This window comes from Pollachius pollachius (assembly GCF_949987615.1).
Source record: "Pollachius pollachius genome assembly, chromosome: 7".
NCBI classification, from domain to species: Eukaryota; Metazoa; Chordata; class Actinopteri; order Gadiformes; family Gadidae; genus Pollachius; species Pollachius pollachius.
In genome coordinates this window covers 11,472,126-11,494,417 of record NC_136940.1, presented here as the reverse complement: position 1 = coordinate 11,494,417, position 22,292 = coordinate 11,472,126, and the positions used below count along the sequence as shown (strand labels likewise).

General features: G+C 44.4%; 1 protein-coding gene across 2 annotated transcripts in view; it reads right to left on the bottom strand.

The window, feature by feature from the left end:
• The window catches only part of cachd1 (cache domain containing 1), an 81,593-nt gene that overhangs the window by 6,336 nt on the left and 52,965 nt on the right, over positions 1-22,292 (bottom strand). The window contains exons 6-26 of one of the 2 annotated variants that reach the window (XM_079739087.1): positions 21,587-21,731; positions 21,078-21,348; positions 20,600-20,749; positions 16,965-17,258; positions 16,548-16,697; positions 15,380-15,503; positions 15,028-15,145; positions 13,901-14,069; positions 11,895-12,037; positions 9,313-9,494; positions 8,662-8,772; positions 7,920-8,042; positions 7,262-7,361; positions 6,297-6,413; positions 5,789-5,949; positions 5,395-5,481; positions 3,671-3,787; positions 3,437-3,588; positions 2,378-2,539; positions 1,240-1,317; positions 693-794 (exon numbers count right to left, since the gene is read on the bottom strand). In XM_079739087.1, coding sequence (XP_079595213.1) covers positions 693-794; positions 1,240-1,317; positions 2,378-2,539; positions 3,437-3,588; positions 3,671-3,787; positions 5,395-5,481; positions 5,789-5,949; positions 6,297-6,413; positions 7,262-7,361; positions 7,920-8,042; positions 8,662-8,772; positions 9,313-9,494; positions 11,895-12,037; positions 13,901-14,069; positions 15,028-15,145; positions 15,380-15,503; positions 16,548-16,697; positions 16,965-17,258; positions 20,600-20,749; positions 21,078-21,348; positions 21,587-21,731 — 3,056 coding nt within the window. The remainder of the gene's footprint in view (positions 1-692; positions 795-1,239; positions 1,318-2,377; positions 2,540-3,436; positions 3,589-3,670; positions 3,788-5,394; positions 5,482-5,788; positions 5,950-6,296; positions 6,414-7,261; positions 7,362-7,919; positions 8,043-8,661; positions 8,773-9,312; positions 9,495-11,894; positions 12,038-13,900; positions 14,070-15,027; positions 15,146-15,379; positions 15,504-16,547; positions 16,698-16,964; positions 17,259-20,599; positions 20,750-21,077; positions 21,349-21,586; positions 21,732-22,292) is intronic. The other variant, XM_079739088.1, reaches the window with a different exon arrangement.

Genomic DNA, 22,292 nt, shown 5'->3' with positions numbered 1-22,292 from the left:
TTATAAAGGACTGCATGTGGCCAGACATGACCGATTGGTTGACCTGGTTGCAAAAGATCTAGGAAAAATAAATCAAGGACATGACTGTTAAGACCTTACATGGACATGACTGTAAGCATAATGCTGTTAAAAGTGAATTGGAATCACAAAGTACCAGACGATGATTATTTTAGAAACATAGCAAACACTCCAGACATTGTAATTGTAAACGACACTCTGAAAACTGTACTCATTATTGAGGTGGGCTATTGCTTCGATTTGTATATGGACACCTGGTACTACTCTAAGTTACTGAAATACCAGCCACTGGTAAATCGTATCTGCCATCTAGGTTACCAATGCATAATTATATCTTTAATCTTTGGAAGCTTAGGTCATATCCACAAAAAGAGGTTGGAGGACTCCAGTTAAGGGGGATACATAAGAAGGAATCCAAAAGATTGGCAAAACTTTGCTCTGTTTCAGCCGCCATAGGTAGTATGCAGATCTGGAGACAAAGATGTTTTGTTTATCCAAGTGTTCAATTTAATATCTTAACTTATCATGTAGGTATTGTAAAGGCATGTAAGCTTGATGAACCTGTTAGATTACCAATCTTTCTCCCCAAAGCATTTGGATCTTGTTCCCCTTCTTTGTAAAATTTGGATCCAAATAAAAGCATTTAAATGTGCGTGTGCGTGTGTGTGTGTTACCATGGTCACTCTCCGTCCCGGAGCGGCCCCAGTACCTCCGCCTGCGCTCCGGGCTGTGTGTATGTCTCTCGATGACCGCCGCCATGAACCGCGTGTTGCTGACTGGGAGAGGAACGGGAGGAGAGGTCTCAAAACACACGGCTAACCAGGGTAGGCCATTTCTTTTAGAAGCATATTTTTATTTGCAGAAATTCTTTTATCATCTTCACAGCAATAAATAAATCAAATGCTCTGATAAAAAAAGGAAAGAGACTTGTATATCTGGCTGTCACAGGCCTGTAATAAGCCGTCCGATATTTATTTTGTCTCGAATGAGATGATTGTATGGCCAACCAGTCTATCTAGCTACCTCCGTTCCCCGGCCACCTGTATGCACTCATGGTGCATGCCAGGAGTCTACCACAAGGCAGACCTATTGCTAAAGCTAGCCAGCTAGTCGCTTGTTTTGGTGGAGTGGCTTTGGAGGGAGACCTGAAGGCTTGGCTACCTTCAAAATCATGGTGTTCGACGCGGACAAATTTTGCCTGTTGGTGCCGGCAGTACTCACTGATTCCTCGATCTTCATGGCTGTCCTCGTCGCGCTCATCTCTCTCGTTGTCTAGGTTGGACATTCTCACAGACATTTCTAGGAGACATTTGGGGTGAGGAGGGGGTGAAGAAGAGGTGTGAGCCATTTCCTACATCATCACACGCCTCCTCATGACACAGCATTTGATAATAAAGGGATTACCTCTAACCATGAAATCAAGCAGGTGCTGGGAAATTGCTGGGAATTTGAGCAGATCTCATTGAATCTCCCAGAGACCTCTTCTCCTAATCTGGATCCCATTAAGGGGCCCAGACACATTAACCAGGAATCGAGTTGCTTCCGGGCTTCCATTTGCTGTCGCACTTGTGTAGGCCATTAAACAGCAATTCAGCATTGAGCATTTAATGAATGGGGATGTTTGCAAGAGTCAGATTCAACACTATTATGGCATCAACAGAAAGAACACGTCTGTATACTGGAAAGGGTTCCAATGTCGGTAGTGTCAGAGCACATTAACCATGCGCTGCACCAATTAAAACCTCCACCGATTTAAAATGTTGCAGGATTCAAAGTAATTCTATTTCTATTGAAGAATGTGTATGGACTCGTTTGTGTCTGTTTAAGTTATATTTTTTTGATGTTTATAATTGTATAAATGTTTGATCTATGACTTGGAGTGAACATCCAGCGTCGCGGAACAAATGTTTTTGTTATTGCCCATCTCCCATGCTTGCCAGTTCTATGCCTCCTGTCCGAACCAAAGAATGAGAGGCTTGACTGAAACATCAATTCCAAGGACAATGTGAGGTGAAAGTATTAATGTGGCTCGTACCTCTGATACTATAATGGCTTTTTGCCAAGATTAAAAGCCACTATAGGAGCAGGGTAGACGACGCGCAATCCAAAGAACAAAGTAAAGCAATCCGATTTGAAGTTCAATCAAAAATGCTTGATTAAATAAAGCTTCAAACAAAAATGATTAGTCTCGATAACTATACTTATTTGCCAACATTTGCAGTCAAAAAACTGTCCCGCTTCCCTCGATAAACCATGTCTGATCATGTCAACGGTAAGAACTGTTATATTTGAGTGCCTGACCCAAGCGTAGGCCCATTGGTGTGAATTTGTGTGAAGGTCCCCAGGAGCCCATGCCTACCTTGGGCGGCAAGCGGCGACATATGCTGGTGGGACCGCCGATGGATCTGATGACGGTAGCCGTAGACGGCTAGGACCAGCACCATGATGCAGCCCATGATACCGCCTGCCACCGGCCCCACCGGGGCACTCTTTATCATGTTCAGAGAGCTCACCTCCTCGTCTGAGAAGGGCAGAGAGAGAAGGAGAGATGCAGAGAGAGAGAGAGAGAGAGAGAGAGAGAGAGAGAGAGAGAGAGAGAGAGAGAGAGAGAGAGAGAGAGAGAGAGAGAGATGCAGAGAGAGAGAGAGAGAGAGAGAGAGAGAGAGAGAGAGAGAGAGACAGACAGACAGACGGAGAGAGAGGCAGAGACCAAGAGAAAGAAAAAGACAGAAAGAAAGAGAGAGAGAGAGAGAGAGAGAGAGGCAGAGAGAGGCAGAGAGAGAGAGAGAGAGAGAGAGAGAGAGAGAGAGAGAGAAATATATTAATGTAAATAAGTCAGATAGATACAGACAGAGAAACGGAGGGAATGGAGCAGGGTAAAAGGATCGAAGAAATGATAAAGAGCAGAGATAGAGCAGAAGTAAAAAATAAAACGAGTAGCAGAACAGAAAAAGAGAACAAGAAAGCTCAAGAGAGAACAAGAGAGATAAATACAGAAAGAACAGTGAGTGTTTATTAGAATTGGTCTAGGCACCGGAAAAGAAGCAGAAGAACATAAACAGCTCTGCTGCTAAATTATCCAAAAATATCAATCGTCCACTTCCTCACGAAACTGCTTCTCCGTCTCTTATCGCTGTGAACTGCTGGAGTAGTACATCATTCTTCATCGGCCAATACTACCACATTTTGAAGCCATGAAAAACTAGGAGCACATTCATTATCCTATCCCTTTTTCTGCCATTTCAAATTGAGGGGTTTAACCTGAAAAAGATGCCAAAGATCCTTTGTAAGCTTCGGAATGGCTTCCTTTACTCATTAGCCCCCTCTCTGCATTGCTATACGCCAAGATGTGTACAATGCTCGTATCTTCACAGAGGCAAGGTTACACCTCACTCACACTCATACTGCCTCCACTCACCCATGAGCCCCATGCTGTCCATGTAGGGACTCTTGGCCCCCACGATGCCCCCGAAGCACTCCTTCTGCAGGGCGCAGTAGGGCTTGTCCAGGTGGGTCTTTCCGTCGCTGTCCACCGTGCACCACTCGCAGTCCAACACTCCGAAACAGTCGCTGGGAACGAAATCCACGGTCAAAACTGACCCAGAAGGATAGTATACGTACGTGCGTGCGTGCGTGCGTACGTGCGCATTACCTGCTAGTGTATCTCTGGCCACAGCGGGTGCTAATGCACTGGGGGAGGCTGTCATGGAGGCCGGAGTCGATCACACTCATGCTGAGCGGCTCCTGTGTCAGCTCACAGCTGGGGTTCCTGTAGACACACAAACACACAGAAATGTAGACGCACAAAATTGTGAGTAAGAACAAAACAGCAGCAAAAAGAAATGACCTAATTTTGTTAAAAAATGTACAGAGTACATTAGCGTACATTAGCAGCCATGATGGTGTAGAGTTTGACACTAAAGTTCAGTCTATGAAAGGAAGATAATGGCGGGCTTCTCCAGCCATCGCAGAACATGTACTCATCAGAAAGACAATCTGTTGTCAGAAATGACAAACGTTGGAAGATGGGAGGGAGATGGGTGACATAGTGATGAGAAGACAGACTGACAGGCATATAGGCCGACAGCCGGGGAAAAACTGAACTGGTGACATTGATGGAGACTGTTCTGGATAAAGAAAGAAAATCAAGCAATATTACACAAGAGGCTGTGATATAATATCAGTGATGCTTGCTTGATGTTGCTTGCTTGTGTGGCTCAGCACAAAAGCCTCATTCCAAACCGCATTGCTATGGTGCCAATAACAACGGTAAAGCACACCCTCAAGTGTAATACTGTTAAAATACCAGTTGTCAACAATAAAATATATTATCAATCTATTATAAAATACATATCAACTCTCAAAATATATCTCAAATGTTTGCTATGTCTCAGTTTCCCGCTAATCTCAACCCTACGCCTCGCTGTTGCGCGTTCACGCGCAGCATAGGGTTGTCCCAGAAGTCGTTTTATTGAGTGTGGGGGGGCTAACTTCCCCTTGAAGTTAAGATTTTCGATGGACACCGTTGCAACACTAAAGTTGGGACTTGGGAGAAAATGGAAAATCAAGAAAAATCCTCGAAAAGATGGCGGGCGAAAAAATGCGACAGGATCGAATACCACAAAAGTGTTTTCTATGTTTATAATCATTAAATAAATGATTCTGACCATCGCATTATCATTATGGCGTTTGAATGTTATATAGGCATTTTCTTTATAACAAGCACAACCACCAAAACCCCCGGAGCAGAGCTCCCGGGCTCACGCCGGGGGCTCCGCAGCCGGGGGCTCCGCGGCAAACCCCAAGGAAGATAGAGAGATAAACCACCCACTGATGGTTTAAAACCGACCGTTTTTTGGGCCCCTTTGAAAAAGTTATTGATAAAATGCGATGGTTGATGCCTTTTTGCAATGTGCAATATTAGTTCCATTATATCACTGGTTCTTGTTTGTATGATATTTATGTTTCACATGGATGGGATACTACCTCAAGTTCTATACTTATTCTGGTTTTATATATTATGTTGACCTTGTATAATGTTTGATCCAAAATAAAGTGCAATTTTGCAGTTTCTAACAGATTGTGATCATGAATAATATTCTTATCTAATCATACCGTGTTTTTCCATGTGGGTAGGGTTGCATTCCTAAGACATTCAAACTATACGGTAACATTCCAGAGAGAGATATTGTATCCAAAGATCAAAAAATAAATAATTAAAGATCAAAACCCTGTCAACGACTACTGTCGTACTGTAACTGGGTATTGAAGGTCATCCCATTTTGTAGGAGTAGGGTTGAGAGGTAGGGATAAGGGGTAGGGTTAAGGAGTAGGGCCTAATTGTGAGTTAAAGTTGTGCCTGTGACCTGTACAGACCTGTTTTCAGCAAAGGTGAGGTTGCCGGTACACTCGTTGACCTCCAGGGGGCATTCACACGGACACTCACATTCATTCTGCTCCATCCTAAAGCCGCAACATAAACATTGGCGGTGGAGTCAGATAATACAACACAAAATAAATGTGAAGGGCATGCCATCCAATGGCTATGCATTATACCAACATGCACACCATTCATTTTGCTATAGTTTCCTGTCAACCGTTTAAGTGACCAACTCTAAATATGTCGGATGGGATTTAAATTAGAAGTTGAGCCTGTATGAAAACCTAGCGTGTGAGTGTGTGTGTGTGTGTGTGTGTGTGTGTGTGTGAATGAATATGAGTCTGAGAGTGTGTGTGTGCCTGTAGCTGTTCGTGCATGCCTGAGACGGACCTGTGGCAGTTGAGACAGAGCCGGTCCACCGTGCTGCAGGCGCAGAAGGCCAGCGAATCACACGTCTCGTTGACGATGCCGGCAAAGGCGTTGGTACCGGGGATTCTGGTCAGCCGGTACTTTGAACAATGGCTGCCGTGGACCAAGTTGGTCAAGTCACCCTAATGGGAGACAGGATAGTTAAAAAGAGCCAGGGAAATCATGGTAAAGAGAGGGAACAATTATACAGAAAAAATAGTGTAGTGTAATGATGGGAAATGGCCACAAGGTGGGGCCATAGCACTGTAAGAAGTACAGAGCTCTCGCTCCATTTATTGAATTGTTGATAGTATAAGAAGGTGTGTATCAGACTAAGCGTGTGTAGGTGCATGAGTGTAGTAGTGAATGTATGCGTGTGTGTGTGTGTGTGTGTGTGTGTGTGTGTGTGTGTGTGTGTGTGTGTGTGTGTGTGTGTGTGTGTGTGTGTGTGTGTGTGTGTGTGTGTGTGTGTGTGTGTGTGTGTGTTTACCACGATGCTGGTGTTGAACTTGTAGAAGCGCTGGACGGTGCGGTCACTGAAGCTGTTACACAGGTTTTTCTTGACAAAGTTGGGATGGTTGAGGATGTCATTAGCCACCAGCGGCTCCTATAGCGCCACATAGACAGAGGAGAAAAGACGAAGGGGGATTTACCAGATGTTGCTTTGGGCATCTACATTGTACATTCAGTAACACCCACAGAGACGGGTTAAGACTCATTCTGTTGCCCAGTCCAGAGCAGTAGTCATGCACTCTCTCACTGATAATCTATATTTCACTTAGTTTTTAGCGTCTTTGTAGTATTTTGTTCTTTTCCCTTTGTTCCATATTTATACATCACGGGAGAAGAGTTAGAGATGGGCATTGAAAGAATTAGAGGTTAGTTTGTTTATCCCGCTGATTGAGTCCCCGAATGTTATGTCTCTGAACTTCTGTGACAAAGTGTGTTGGTTTAAGTGTTGACATTCGCTCAATCGTGTTTAGTTATTGCTATATAAGAGAATGGGGCCTTTAGTGTTTGTGCGCATGGTGTGTATGTGTGTGTGTGTGTCAAGTCAACATACGCACACGTGTGGGTGTTGACTTTTTGTCTGTGTAAATGTTTGATTGTATTCAGCCGGTGTAAACGACCATAGAAATTATTGATTCATTGTGCTAACAACTCTCAAGACTCAATATATTAACAACCGCTTACAAACTGTAACCACGCACTGGTGAAGTGCCCTGTGGGACCGATTCAGCAGGACATCACTTAAACAAGTAAATATTTAACAAAATGAACATAGGAAAAACCAACAAAAAGAACGAGAAAGAGAAAGAGAAGGAGGGAAAGAGATAGGAGGCAGAGAGAGAGAGTGCGCCCAAACTAAACGGATGGGCTGAGGGTGCTTTGGACACTTTGCTCACTGCAGACAGAGACTGGAACAGAGAGAGGAAGACACAAAGAGACCGCTACCTTGTGAGTGATGTGCTGTTGCTCGGCTGGAGCATGACCTTTAGGGTCAATAAGGGTGGGGTGGGCCACCAGGTATCCGCGATCCTCCATTATGAAGCACCTGCACACAGCAAGCAGGTACACGCATATTCATACACAAACCCTCTGGTTTCCACTGCTGTCAAAACACTCAAGAGTCCTGCTCTGTTCATGCTGCTCTGCCCCAGACGCCTGCCAAAGATCAGTGTGAACTATTGTTCACACTGATCCTCTGCCTCTACTCCTCTGCCAAATACTGAACCGCCCCACTTCACCACCACCACCGCCCCCCACTACTCTCTCTCTGCACTAATCCTGATTAATACAGCCCCTGGACACTTGCACAAAGACACAGTGAGGGGTTGAAGGAAAGAAAAAGAAAAAAGAGCGTGAGAGAATGATGAATAAGAGAGAGAGATTAGATGGGTTTTCAAAAGGAGTTGGAGTTTGGTTGGGTAGTCTAGAAAGAACATGGAGCTCTGCTAGGAAGCTCAGTGCTCCCTTCACTCCCCTCCAACTCCCTCCTCTCCTTCTTTTCTTCCTTTGTTTTAATTTCTTCTTTAAAGGAAAAGAAGAGGAATATAAGAGGGTGAGGAGGAGGAAGAGAAGGAGGATTGCGAGGAGAGGAAAGGTCACCCACCTGATCTTGTTTCCCTTGTCCTGGTTGCAGATGGGCAGCAGGTCCAGCAGGACCTTGTAGAAGTAGCGCAGGGTGAAGTCTATGCCCATCACCGCCACCGCGTAGCCAGACGCCATGTTGGAGCTGAGGAGAGGAAGGTCATTAGAGACAGGAAGAGGAAGAGGAGTCACGTGATATGGTGATTATCACACATGACAGCTCGGGATTGAAAACAAATCTGTATCATCATCATGTAGCAATCTGTACCGAAGCCTCTGGGCCCAAACCCAGAGGATGATCAATTTTTTTTGCCCCCAAGCAGTCAGGCTCCAGGAGAAATCCATTACCCCAAACCAACACACTTCATACACACTACAAAAACAGATTGTAGAAATACATATTTCCGTAATTTGCACAACATTTTTGCACTACAATCAATAGTGGCTGGTACAACTACCACTTCTGCTACTTATTTTTCCATTTTTCACTATCGTATTTACTTTATCTTGTATTGCTGCTGCGATGTTGAGGTGTATGGCTGTTGAGAGATCAAGCCTAAGAATTTTACTCTTGTGTACAATAAGATAAAAGATATTCTGATTCTCCTATTCTTATGTATGCAAGTCTTGTGAACCCAATTCAGTGTTTTTATCACTGACACCTCCAAAATGCAAACGTATAAAGAACACTTTAAAAGTTTTGATTTAATTAAGTTTGTGTGTCCATTGTGTTTGTGCGTGCGTGTATGTATGTGCTAGATCACCTGGAGGCGTGTATGGTGTGACTGATGGTGACCACGTAGCCAGCTCCGCCCACATCCAGGTAGGGCCCTGTGAAGGTGATCAGTCCTGGGTTGGCCACGGCGTGCTGGTACCTAAAGACACAACACCTCAGTGGTCAGGACATCACATTAAATCCTATACAGTTTCTTCCCATTGAGGCACATGTTGAGAGACAGAGCTAATGGAAATAATATATCTATGCCATACAGATTAATAATATAACTATACTAAATGATATATGAAATAAAATGATTGTATCAAGTGACAATAATTCTTTGAAACAATTCTACTATATACATTCTAACGATTACTATAAAGTTATGGTTAACAGCTAAAATCTACAATCATATGGAATAAAGCAATTATATTCCATCTATAGGGACAAACAATGTTTACACTGAACATTACACTTAATCCATTATAACCATTACATTTAAGGTCATGGTCAGTAGCACATCTCATCAAGCAGACAACAATAGCGGTGGCATGCTGTTCAGGACTCCAGGGAAACACAAAATCAGAGAATTCTTTCCATTGCAGCTTCCCCGAAAGAAGCCCCTAACTGCAAACAGACACAATATATTGTTGCCACACACACACACACACACACACACACACACACACACACAAACCATTGTCGCCGAGCGGGGTCGAAGGCTTTGTCCATCAGGGACCCGGGGAAAATCCGCAGCACCCCGTTGGGTGTTGCTATGTAACGCCTCACAATGTAGCAGTTGAGGCTGCTCATCTCCATTAGCGTCATCCACTCGTCGGTCACGTGACTGGTCGCCATCACCTCGTTCCTGACAGATGACTGGAGCCGCCGTGAGAGAAGGAGGAGGGGAAGGAGGAGGGGAGCAGAAAAATAAATTAATCAAGGAGAAAGTATGGTACTGCATATGGTAAGTTCGAAACTTTCTTAATTCCAAAAGTGTATAGACCTGCGTCACACTACAAGTCAGGCTGATGTTTTCTCAAACATAACCGAAGTGCAGCAATGGCACGGCTTGTGAATTGACTCTTATTGCACGGTATGTTTAGTTTTATGAAAAGCTGATGTCATGGCACCGCTGCAGTGAATAGCAGGCAGGTCATGTTTGCTCATGATTATGATGTCCACCCAAAGAGACAGACAGAATGAGGTAAACCGGTAAAATAAAAGTCCTCATCCCTGCACCTCCCTGGCAGGCTGCTTTTACGGCGGCTTAGCGCTTTCAAAAGGAGGTGGTAAGGTCACTGGAATGGCGGGAACGTGGGGCCGGGGTGCTGATACTTCTGGGCTTCCTTTAAGGCCAATAAAGTGTGTTTGCAGAAACTGAAAACGCTGGGTCGGTCTGGACGGTTGGCCCAAACATACAAGACTTCTGCATTGTTACAGGTTGGATTTCCGGGTGGATGGGGCCTAAGACTAGCCTTGGAAGCAAAGCAGGGAGCTGGAGTGGGGGGGGTCATAGTTTAGCCTCAATAGACCCTATACCCCAAAACAGGCCACCCCTATAGTCTTTAGTGTCTGTATATATACCCTGTTTGCCTTGGGTCTGTCCATATATACAGTGGGGCAAAAAAGTATTTAGTCAGCCACCAATTGTGCAAGTTCTCCCACTTAAAAAGATGAGAGAGGCCTGTAATTTTCATCATAGGTATACCTCAGCTATGAGAGACAAAATGAAAAAAAAAATCCAGAAAATCACATTGTCTGATTTTTAAAGAATTTATTTGCAAATTATGGTGGAAAATAAGTATTTGGTCAATAACAAAAGGTCATCTCAATACTTTGTTACATGCCCTTTGTTGGCAATGACAGAGGTCAAACGTTTTCTGTAAGTCTTTACAAGGTTTTCACACACTGCTGCTGGTATTTTGGCCCATTACTCCATGCAGATCTCCTCTAGAGCAGTGATGTTTTTGGGCCTTCGCTGGGCAACACGGACTTTCAACTCCCTCCAAAGATTTTCTATGGGGTTGAGATCTGGAGACTGGCTAGGCCACTCCAAGACCTTGAAATGCTTCTTACGAAGCCACTCCTTCGTTGCCCGGGCGGTGTGTTTGGGGTCATTGTCATGCTGAAAGACCCAGCCACGTTTCATCTTCAGTGCCCTTGCTGATGGAAGGAGGTTTTCACTCAAAATCTCACGATACAGGGCCCCATTCATTCTTTCCGTCACACGGATCAGACGTCCTGGTCCCTTGGCAGAAAAACAGGCCCAAAGCATGATGTTTCCACCCCCATGCTTCACTGCAGGTATGGTGTTCTTTGGATGCAACTCAGCATTCTTTCTCCTCCAAACACGACGAGTTGAGTTTTTACCAAAAAGTTCTATTTTGGTTTCATCTGACCATATGACATTCTCCCAATCCTGTTCTGGATCATCCAAATGCTCTCTAGCAAACTTCAAACGGGCCCGGACATGCACTGGCTTTAGCAGGGGGTCGTCTGGCACTGCAGGATTTGAGTCCCTGGCGGCGTAGTGTGTTAGTGATGGTAGCCTTTGTTACTTTGGTCCCAGCTCTCTGGAGGTCATTCACTAGGTCCCCCCGTGTGGTTCTGGGATTTTTGTTCTCCGTTCTTGTGATCATTTTGACCCCACAGGGTGAGATCTTGCGTGGAGCCCCAGATCGAGGGAGATTATCAGTGGTCTTGTATGTATTCCATTTCCTAATAATTGCTCCCACAGTTGATTTCTTCACACCAAGCTGCTTACCTATTGCAGATTCAGACTTCCCAGCCTGGTGCAGGTCTACAATTGTGTTTCTGGTGTCCTTTGACAGCTCTTTGGTCTTGACCATATTGACCGTTTGGAGTGTGACTGTTTGAGGTTGTGGACAGGTGTCTTTTATACTGATAAGGAGTTCAAACAGGTGCCATTAATACAGGTAAACAGCCTCTTAAAGAAGAAGAAGTTACAGGTCTGTGACAGCCAGAAATCTTGCTGGTTTGTAGGTGACCAAATACTTATTTTCCACCATAATTTGCAAATAAATTCTTAAAAAATTAGACAATGTGATTTTCTGGATTTTTTTTTCATTTTGTCTCTCATAGCTGAGGTATACCTATGATGAAAATTACAGGCCTCTCGTCTTTTTAAGTGGGAGAACTTGCACAATTGGTGGCTGACTAAATACTTTTTTGCCCCACTGTATGTGTGCTGTCTCTCATCTGTATGATGTGTGTGTGTGTGTGTGTGTGTGTGTGTATGTGTGTGTGTGTGTGTACCTTGAGGCCCGGGTTCGCTATGAGGCGGGTGTTGTCGCTCAGGTAGGCCGTGTAGTGCTCCACCATGCGCTTGGTCTCCGGCTGACTGAGGTGCTCGTATGGGGACGAAAAGCTGCCTGCCGCCAGCATCACAGTAGGAGACTCTGGGGGCGGGAGAGGGAGAGGCAGGGACAGTGAGACACGTACAGTCATTTTCTATGAGATGCATCAAATGCATCAAATTGGGATATATGACGAAGGTGGAAATGAAAATGTGGCACTTGTTACTGTGTTTGTGTGTGCGTTCGTGCATGTGCGTTCATGTTTGATAGAGAAAAGGCGCAGGAGAGGTGAATGAACTAGTGTTCATGCCAGTGCTTCATGCTATCTGCATAAAGGCAACATATTTGAAACATGAAAACTCCAGGTTGCTATAGAAAATGTAGAGTAGGGGTTGGCAAGTAAGTTTTGCCTCGGGCCAATTTTTTTTCCCAGACGGTAGGTGGCGGGCCAGAAGATTAGCAAAGGTTAGTTCAAGGAATTGATTAATGAAAATGCACCCGGAATTTGCGACGCAGGCCCATCAGCTGGCTTATGGTGTGTTCCTGAATCCTCGGACGCCAGCCTTCCGAGTCGGAAGTCGGGAAATCTCCCAGCTTTCTTGCGGCATTTTTCGGAGGCACGCCCCCTTTTTGTCTTCATCTCTCGGAATTCTGAGAGTAGGCCGAGAGCAGTGATGACGCTCTCAACTAAAATGGCTGCGCCCGTGAAGAGATAAATTTTCTTTGTATTTGTACCACGTAGGTCATTTTAATGTCGATTTTAAATGCTCTTACACACTTGATCACATTGCTACTTTATTCCGGTCACCAATTTATGCATTGCAAGGTCTTGCTGTGTGTGTGCAATACAATGTAAAGTTGTGTTGTTTGTTTTCGGGCTGGTTTCCTAAAGAGGCTAATGTAGCTAACAATAAACAACAACTAGCCAATTTCAATAATTAATTTCAATAAGTAATTCATAATTTAGTCGAGCGGGGGACATCGCGTTGTTATTTGAATGACTATTTGCTTATCTCGTCCCTAACGACTAAATCACCTTCTCTCACATGATCAGAGGCTCATGGATTTCACTGTCTCTCCAGTTAGAACTACTCATGTTGATATAGCTGCATTGTCTGTGCAGCGACACCTCTATCCAAGTCCCGCGCCTGGAACTGCAGAGCAGTCTAATGCATTGACATCAAAATGAAACCACCAATATGTGCATGGTCCGAGAGGGTAATTTGGGGTGCGAACTCAGGCCGGTATATTACCTTGGACAGTATAAACGTGTGGACCATGTAGGGAAAAAGGCGTGCATAAGACGGCCATATTTGGCAGTGTAAAAACGTTTTATGCTGGAGTAGAGCAGTAGTAGCACCTGAAAAAGCAGCCAACCACTCTTAAACCACAACACACACACATACACACACACACACACAGAAACACACACAACTCCGTTCCTAGCCTACTCACCGTCAGAAGAGCTGTACGCAAAGTAGCCTCATCAGAGACTCTGCTTGCGTTACACAGCAAAGTCTCAGAGCTTGGCGTCTTAAAACTTTTAAGGACTTTTGTCAACAGCTCCTGCCTTTCTCTACATTTTTATATTTGGGACTCCCGATTTTGTAATAAAAATAAATAATAATGTTTGTGTGTCCATTGTGTGCACACACACAATGGACACACAAACTTAATTAAATCAAACTTTTAGGGTGTTCTTTAAACCTTTGCATTTTGGAGGTGTCAGTGGGTGGCCAATTATGGCCCGCCAGTTGCCGACCCCTGATGTAGAGGGACAATTGAAGCCCGTTCCCAATGAACGCAAGATTCATGATTTGTTTTGCTTGTGCCATTGCTTGTGCTATGTCATCTGGTGTGTGTGTGTGTGGGTGTGTGTGTATGTGTGTATGTATGCATGTGTATACATGTGTCTGTGTGAGTGCGTGTTTGTGTGTGTGCCTGCGCAGGCGGTCCCGGTCGTACCAACGGTGGCCAGCTGTCTGAAGTGCAGGCAGGAGCTGGGCTGGCCCAGCAGGTCGAGCCGGTGGTAGAGCAGCTTGGAGCTGGGGGCCGTGTTCAGGTTCTTCAGCTGCTTGACGGGGATCTCTGGCTGAACGTACACGATGCACAGGATGAACGACGTGTCCTGCACCTGCAGAGCGGCAGACATACCACATCCAGTTAAAAGTGGATTATAGTCTAAATTCATACACTACTTCTCATGAAGAAGTCTGTATGAAATGCACACACACACACAAAATAATATATGGCTTGGAGCTTGTTGGTATGACTTATTCATTTGAAACACTTGCACTGAAGACCTGAGATACGGCTCTGAGAAACCAATTAAATCCATCAAGGCATTGGTCTACCTACTGGTACCATAAAAATATAAATAGAAAGCACAATCGCTGCTGAAATCATGAAATGTCAAGAGTGCTTCCATATTGGCTTACAGTGGACCAGCTTAATTAAGTACGATAGTTTAGCTTGTGCCAAAACACAGAAATGTCAAAAATAATGACATTGTCCCTTAAACTTAACGTCTGGGCAAGTGGCCAGAAAAAAGGTCATGGAGGTTTTCTAAGAGTTGGGTGTGACAGAACACGTTTGGTCTTAACCGAAGCCAGAGGTGGGTTTCAGGGTGGAGGTGGACCTGGGGGAATCAAACACTTTTTCTCCAGTGTTGTACACATACTATTTAGTAAGAGAAAAATTAATGGTGGAGACTGATCACCATCAGTGATCACCACCAGATGTAATGCTAATGATCCATTGCAATTCAACTGACATGAGACAAGCTAAGGCTTGCCAAGCTTGAACTTGTACTGAGTGGTGGAACAATAGGGCCTCTATTAATGCGAGGCGGGTTAGCCTTTCCACTAGTGGAAACTCAAAGCCTAGACGTGCTACACGCACACATGCAACACACACTCAAGCCACACACGTGACAGCCCACCTGCATGCGAGAACAGCTTTTTATTTGCAGAAGTGTGCCCGCGTCTAGCTTAGAACTTTTTTGCTTTCGGATCACTAGCTAACACAAGTTTGACACTGTGTTAGCCAGTGAGCCAGTCTCCATGTTGGATCCGACCGAACCGACTCCATACCAATTTCCATGCGTAGCTGACGTTGTAGGCCTCCTTCCTGGGGTTCCGGAGCCGGCTGGTGTGCCAGGACAGCGAGGAATTGACTGGCACCGCGATCACCTGACTACCCAGAGGCAAGCTGAGAAAATATTCAAAACTTTAAAAGGCTTTCTACCCCAACCTTCTTCAAATGAGTATCGTGTGAATGAGAGATATATTTGAATATTTGTTGATGAACACCCACAAACCCAAATGTTTTAAGAGAATGTGAGTGGTATGCAGGGAGAGCAAATGAGGAATCCCTTTACCGTTACGACTACAGAGCTCCACAGTCCATCTTCCCACCTTTCCTCTCGTCCCACAGCTAGCTCACCTGAGGATGTTTTGCCGCACAGCGTGGAAGCCCGGGATATTCTCATAGTGGATGATGTCCGTGTGCAGCGGAGGCTCAGACATCAGGTAGGGCCGCGCCAGGGACGGGTGCATCAGGGTGTAGCCTGAGGAGACGGAACAATCAATCAATCGAACAACAGGAAAGGCGTGAGGAGTTCCGCGTCACAGACTGGCCAATACCCCTGAAGACAGCAGCAAAGCGTTTTGTCTACAGGAGATGAATTTTTTAGTGTGTCATGAGCGTGTCATGAGCGTGTGTGTGTGAGCATTTGTGTATGTCCGACAAGCAGATGCTACCAGTTCGTCACTTATGGTAACATCTATCATCCTTTTCTCTCAAATAGCATCATCTATTCACCCATCTACCTGCATACCACACTGACACTGGTATGGAACTGTGATATGCCATCCTTCATAAATCAGTGATCAGCATATTAAGACAACAGCAAAATAAATGGTAATGTTGAATATTGAAAAGCATTACATGAAAATAATGATATATGGGTTCAGAAATGAACAGGGGCTCTGTGCGTTTTGCCCCCCAAAATTGATATTGGTCAGTCAAGCAACATAGCAAAAAAAATATGATATAAATGCCCTGGAAATTATCAAAAATGGTTCTGAAACATGTTGCACAGAATCAAGAGAGAGACAGAGACAGATAGAGACAGAGAGAGAGGGAGAGACAAAGGGAGAGAGATGAAATGCGCAGGGAAGGGCGTCTTGCTGTTAGTCCATTCATTAGTGTCAAAAAGCAGCCAAATGGGAAGAGAAAATGGGTTGAGAATCAGATTGCTCGTCTGTACGCTATTCATAGCAATCGGCAGCCTCCTACCTTTCACACAGACATATATACATAAACACTCACAAGACATTGGGTTTAGCGAACGGATAATTACCAGCAAGATGTTCGAAAGTCTCACTAATGACTTTAATTGGAGATGTTATTCACATTTTGCTTGCTTAATGGCCCTAATAAGAGCAGCACCATAACAAGATGCCATTTTACACCAGGGGGTGTGGAGTTGGGCACTTTTTCATACCGGGAGCTTCCCGTACAAGCCCCTTGCGCTGATATGTTGACGGGGGAAACACACTTCTGTGTTTCTAAGTGTGTGGTTGTGCATGCGTGCGTCTTTGTATCCGACCTTTGTCGTCGATGAGGAAGGTGTAGGAGGCCAGGGAGTCCTGGTAGTAGGTGACGTCCTCCAGGATGTAAGCTAGGTTTACGTCAACCCCCACCACACCTAGAAGCAGGTTACCAAAGTAGCATGGACGGCTCACGGTCATGATGAACCCTGCACGGGACACAGGACACAAAGGACGTCCATATGTTCATATGCAGTGTTTCAGGTAGGTGGGTTTTGAAAGCCTGAAAGCTCAAAGAAACATCGGATATAACTCTGAAGAAAAACATGTGCCAGTTGCTAACATTTCAATGCATCGTCCAACACCCAAACAGATGCTCAATCACTTTGACCGTCAACTCCCTCTCTCATGTAACATGTTTTGTGCGTTTCATGCACATCTCAGTGTCATCCTGAGTGGGCGGCGCCGTGTCCTACCGTCTCCCATGGGGTCGGCGTAGGGCAGGCTGAAGCGGGCCAGGTCTATCATGCGGTTCAGCAGGTTGATGTAGAAACGGCCCACAGAGGTCTCCAGGTTGCTGAGCTGGTTCAGGACCATCATGCTGCCCTTCACCACCGGCAGCGCCGAGGAGGAGGAGCGGTCCCGGTCGCGCTCCCGGTCGCGCTCCCGGTCGCGTTCTCGATCCACCCCGCGGTCCACGCCGTATTTGATGGAGTTCTGCTCTGCCAAGTCCCTGAGGAAGGCCAGCTCTTTCAGTCCTGTCACACCCTCTGATGGAGGGGAGAGAGAAAGGGAAAAAGTAAAAGAAAGAAAGAAAGAGAGAGAGAGAGAGAGAGAGAGAGAGAGAGAGAGAGCGAGAGAGTACAAGTTTTTGAGTTTTGTTTTTGAAGTGGATTAACTCAGAATATGATAATGTAAGGTGAATCAGATCTCTTTTGTTCCTGATGATTCCACATTGTATTATGCTGCAAAAACTGTCAGTGAACTGGACAATGTTTGATCATCTGAGTTAAATAAGGTTTTCATTGGATAAAACAAAATAAGTTGGTACCGAACATCTCGAAAACCAAATCAATTATCTTGGGATCGAGACATAAACCTAAGATGAGTTTGAACTTGTATGGGGAACCAATATAACAGGTAGATAAAGTAAAATTATTGGGCACAATAATTTATGGTAAGCTGTCATGGACAGAAAACATTGAAACCATTGTGAAGAAGATGGGTTGTGGTATCTCCATGGTGAGAAAATGTCTTTCTTATGTCCCTACACATATTGTGGGACAGACAGGTGACTAAATCTTTAATTTTATGTCACCTGAATTATTGTGCACCAGTATGTTCCTCTGCATCTAAAGGTCAACTAAAGAAATTACAAACTGCCCAGAACAGGGATGCCAGGTTAGTATAACATTGTCCCATATGAACAAACAATATCAGTATGCACCGTCAACTCTTATGGTTAACGGTAGAGAACAGGCTGGTTTTCAATATGACAACATTTTTCAGGAACACTGTCTTCTCGTCTCAACCCGTTTTCTTACGTAACCAAATTGTTAGATGTAGTCAGGTTCATTCTCATTTTACTAGGTCAGCCGATGATGGCCAGATGATAATATTACCAAGTCCAAAATCAAATGCTTTAAAGAGAACAGTTATTTATCGTGCCATCAATCATTGGAATAATTGCCCACTGAATATACCTTAATTGAATAGTAAAGTCTCTTTCAAGTTCCATTTGAGAATGCACTATTTAAATTTGTGAGTAGGGAATGGACATACCTACTGTATGAATGCAATAATGGTTGTAATATCAATGAATGTAATAACTATCTGAATAATTTGTTGTTGATGTTTATAATGATTTACTCCTTTTAGATTACCATTGTTACCTGAATTATGATTTGTATCTTGCAAAAGGGTAAGTATAGTATCAATACAGTCATTATTCATTTAAATATATATCAACTTAGCAGACAGATTTTGTGAGCTATTTTACTGGACAAGGAAGTTTACATCATAAAAGGAGATGAGAAATATGGCAGGCACACACACACACACACACACACGTCCGTTTTATCTTGACCTAAAATAACAGAAACACACACAAAATGGTCTGTTTCACTGGTGTACAAAATACGGCGTAACAAAACTAATACATTTCTATGAATCCCTCATGCAAATAAACTTGAAGCACCATAGATTGCGCTATGCTTTTCATTACAGTCTCTTGACACAGGCAGGACACACACACACACACACACACCACCCTTTGAAGTCGGCCTTTTAGATGTCTCTCATTTCAATTCCCCTAATGCAATTTTGTTTGCATTAATACTAAACTGTGTATGTGCATACACACATGTTTACTATGGCGTCTGTGTGTGCGTGACGTATGTGTTGAAACAATGATAAGGAGACTACAAAGAAGCAAGGAGCCACACACGAAAACCCAACTCCCCCCCTAAACCTACACGCACGCACACACACACACACACACACACACACAAAAAAACAGTACAACAGTGTCTAACAACAGGAGAATTAGCTCACAGCATTCTACACTGTTTTGCGGTGCACGGATTTACGAAGCTTCAACAGATACAGGCATGAATATGTTCTGTTTGGATAGTTCAAGCGGTTGAATATAGCCCAGATCTTAGCATGGGTAAAGAGATTAGCTTAAAATTAGATTGACAGCTGGTGAGGGCTGTGTTTCTCTAGCTCATCAGTGTGTGGTTCACAGATCATCAGTAAGGCATCTCAAATTCCATTTTGAATTAGGGCATGGTGGACTTTGTCTCTGAAATTAAATATAAATGACAATAACGGTCTGTGTTATCAAACCATCGAGGCCGTCTCTCATTTGGCTACGATGGTTTGATCCCCTAGACCAGGGGTCGGCAACCCTAGGCACGCGTGCCACCACTGGCACGGGGCAGCATAATCATTGGCACACTTGAAGAAAAAAAAAAAAAAAAACTTCTTATTTATCTTTATTTTATTATTATTATTAAAAAATTTCACAGCACAATGTGGCAGCATAATCATTACTACCGAATTTTTTTTGCCAATATTATTCTGTTTTAGGCATTTCCTCCAAGTGCAAATATGTTTCAATTAGTTACAGAAAGCAGTGTTCTGAAATGGGATCAATTAATAGTTTTTAAACCTATGTTGTGAAATATGCATACAGGCCACTTGCAATATTGTTGCAAGTGGCCTGTATGCATCGCCTTCACATGATTTTGCAAAGCTGTACAGGTCTTAAAGATATTGACATGGATGGTTCCAACATTCTCATATATTCTCGTTTTTTCTATTCCTCACAGGTACAAATATGTTTTTGAATGAGTTTCTGAAAATGTTGTTTTAAGATGGGACATGTGTAATTATAATTTATAAGCCCATGTTGCAAATATAACAACCAAAAAAACATTTAAAATGTTGATGCATGATTGTGGACTTTATGGAAATAGTACAATTTCAGGTCTTCTGGAAAAGTTTTTGGTTGCTGTGTCATAATTCAGCTTAATTTTTAATATATTGTTGCTTAAGGCACACTCATTAATGAGAAAATGTCAAACTGGCACTGCATGTTGAAAAGGTTGCTAACCCCTGCCCTAGACCATTATTTGCCTTAAATAGGTCAAGAAGTTCTTTAGAAAAGCTAGTCAACTGACACAAACATTCAAAACGTTTCATCCCAGCTTAAATGCGAGCCTGCGACAGCGATGTGACCCATTTCCAAGTGAAACCGGATGTTAGAGTGTGACAGGTGGAGGAGGAAACAGGCAGGGGTATGTTCTCATCCCTCAGGGTGTGACAGTGAGAGAACCTCAAGCACAGGTAAACCCCTAAATAATTGTTACCCCCCAAATGTTGAGTGGAAAACCGTTGAAACTGCAGTTCATCAGGGCATAGGTGAGACCCTGCAGTATATCAGGGCATAGGTGAGGGCCTGCAGTATATCAGGGCTTAGGTGAGGGCCTGCAGTATATCAGGGCTTAGGTGAGTTCCTGCAGTATATCAGGGCGTAGGTGAGGGCCTGCAGTATATCAGGCGTAGGTGAGGGCCTGCAATATATCAGGGCATTAGGTGAGGTTCCTACCGTTCATGAGGGCGTAGGTGAGGATCATGACGGAGTTGTTGAGGTACCGGTTCTCCTCACGGACCACGCTGAGCGTAGCGCGCTTCTCCTGCTCAGAGTTCTCCCGCGTGGTGACGCCCGAGGACAGGTAGAGGATGACCATGTCCGTGGCTGAGGGAGGGGGGGAATGCAGGTCTTTGAAAACAGTGCAAGCATCAAAGAAGTGTGCTCCCACAGATTTGTTGGAAAGAGAAGACATGTTGTACAGCAAAATCTGAAATCTGAAATCTTTGGATTGGAAAAAGGGTTGGAAATAATACAAACAATAATTTTATTTTACATTTTGTACATATAACCCACAGCGCAACCACACAAATGTTATATTCAGTATTTTTGTAGCTATGACCTCTATACCTAAAATCTTTGCTCATGCTGGGTGGGACTACCACAGTCCCTCAATATCTTCTACTGATAAGTGACACCGAGACACTCAACCCACCCCATCGCCCGGCAAACCCATCCTCCGTCCCCCAGTGGCGGCTGGTCTTACTGGGGGCGTGTCTGCCCAGCGTGGTGGTGGTATTGCGGAGGAGCTGGAAGGCCTTCTGGAAGCCTGCCGCGTGCTGCGTGGCGCCCTCCGACGCCTTGATGCTTGAGATGAAGGTGCTCATCTTCCGCTTGGTCTCGCTGGTGGCCGGCGACAGCAGGCTCCTGTAGCACTGGTCCAGGGAGCAGGAGCGCACGCCATCCGCCACGGAGAGGACCGAGACCTAGGGAGGAGGAAGAGATGGGGGGGGAGGAGGAGGTTGTGGAGGAGGAAGTTTCAAAAGTGTCTTTTGAAAATAGCTTTGTCTACATCATTATTATCAGTAGGAATGCGCAGTTGATCAAAAAAAACGCTCCCCAACTGGTGAGAGGGTTTGACCAGCAAGAGGTCAGAGGAGTGAGAGGGTCAGACAAGAGAGAGGGAGAGACCGGACCAGTGAGCGGGTCAGACCATAGACAGACCTTGTCGTGCTCATCCAAGGCGTTGAGGATGACCAGCGCTGAGTCCCTGGCAATCTGCAGCTGTGTGTCGGTGACCAACGCCCCGTGGTCCACCATGATCACAAGGTGCTTGGACTGTGGACGGACAGCCGACACGTACACCGGCCTGAGAGAGAGGAGGGGGGAGGGATGGGACAGCACAGGTGAGGTTTGAGGAACAAATGCACACTGTTCATAGAGACATTTCAATCTATAGCCACTATGTATAAATACACCTATTGTATTCCAACCATTTAGGTCACCATTTACACATTAATAATACAAATAATGTATTTATTACAAATAATAATTTCCTATATTTGTTCATGTGTTTATTTGTGTGTGTTCTCCCTATGGCTGCCCTTGGACACACACTGTGCGTCACTGGCAGCATCCCTCACTTTTCATTGGCTTTCTTTCTTCTTTCTTTTGTTATTACTCCAGAGTAATAACTGACACATAACTGACTTGTTATTCGCTGCCATATATTATGAATGTTATCACATGGTATTAAAAGCAAACCTAAGTCATATTTACTCAGAGCGGTTTAGTTTGAAGCTCTGTTATCTCAGCTTGGCAATATTATAATTTAAATGGGGGGGGGGGGGGGGGGGAAGTGTATGTTCTACAAAGAAATATTGAGAACACAATACAAGCTTTGAAAGTCGTGTGATGCCTCACACCCCCA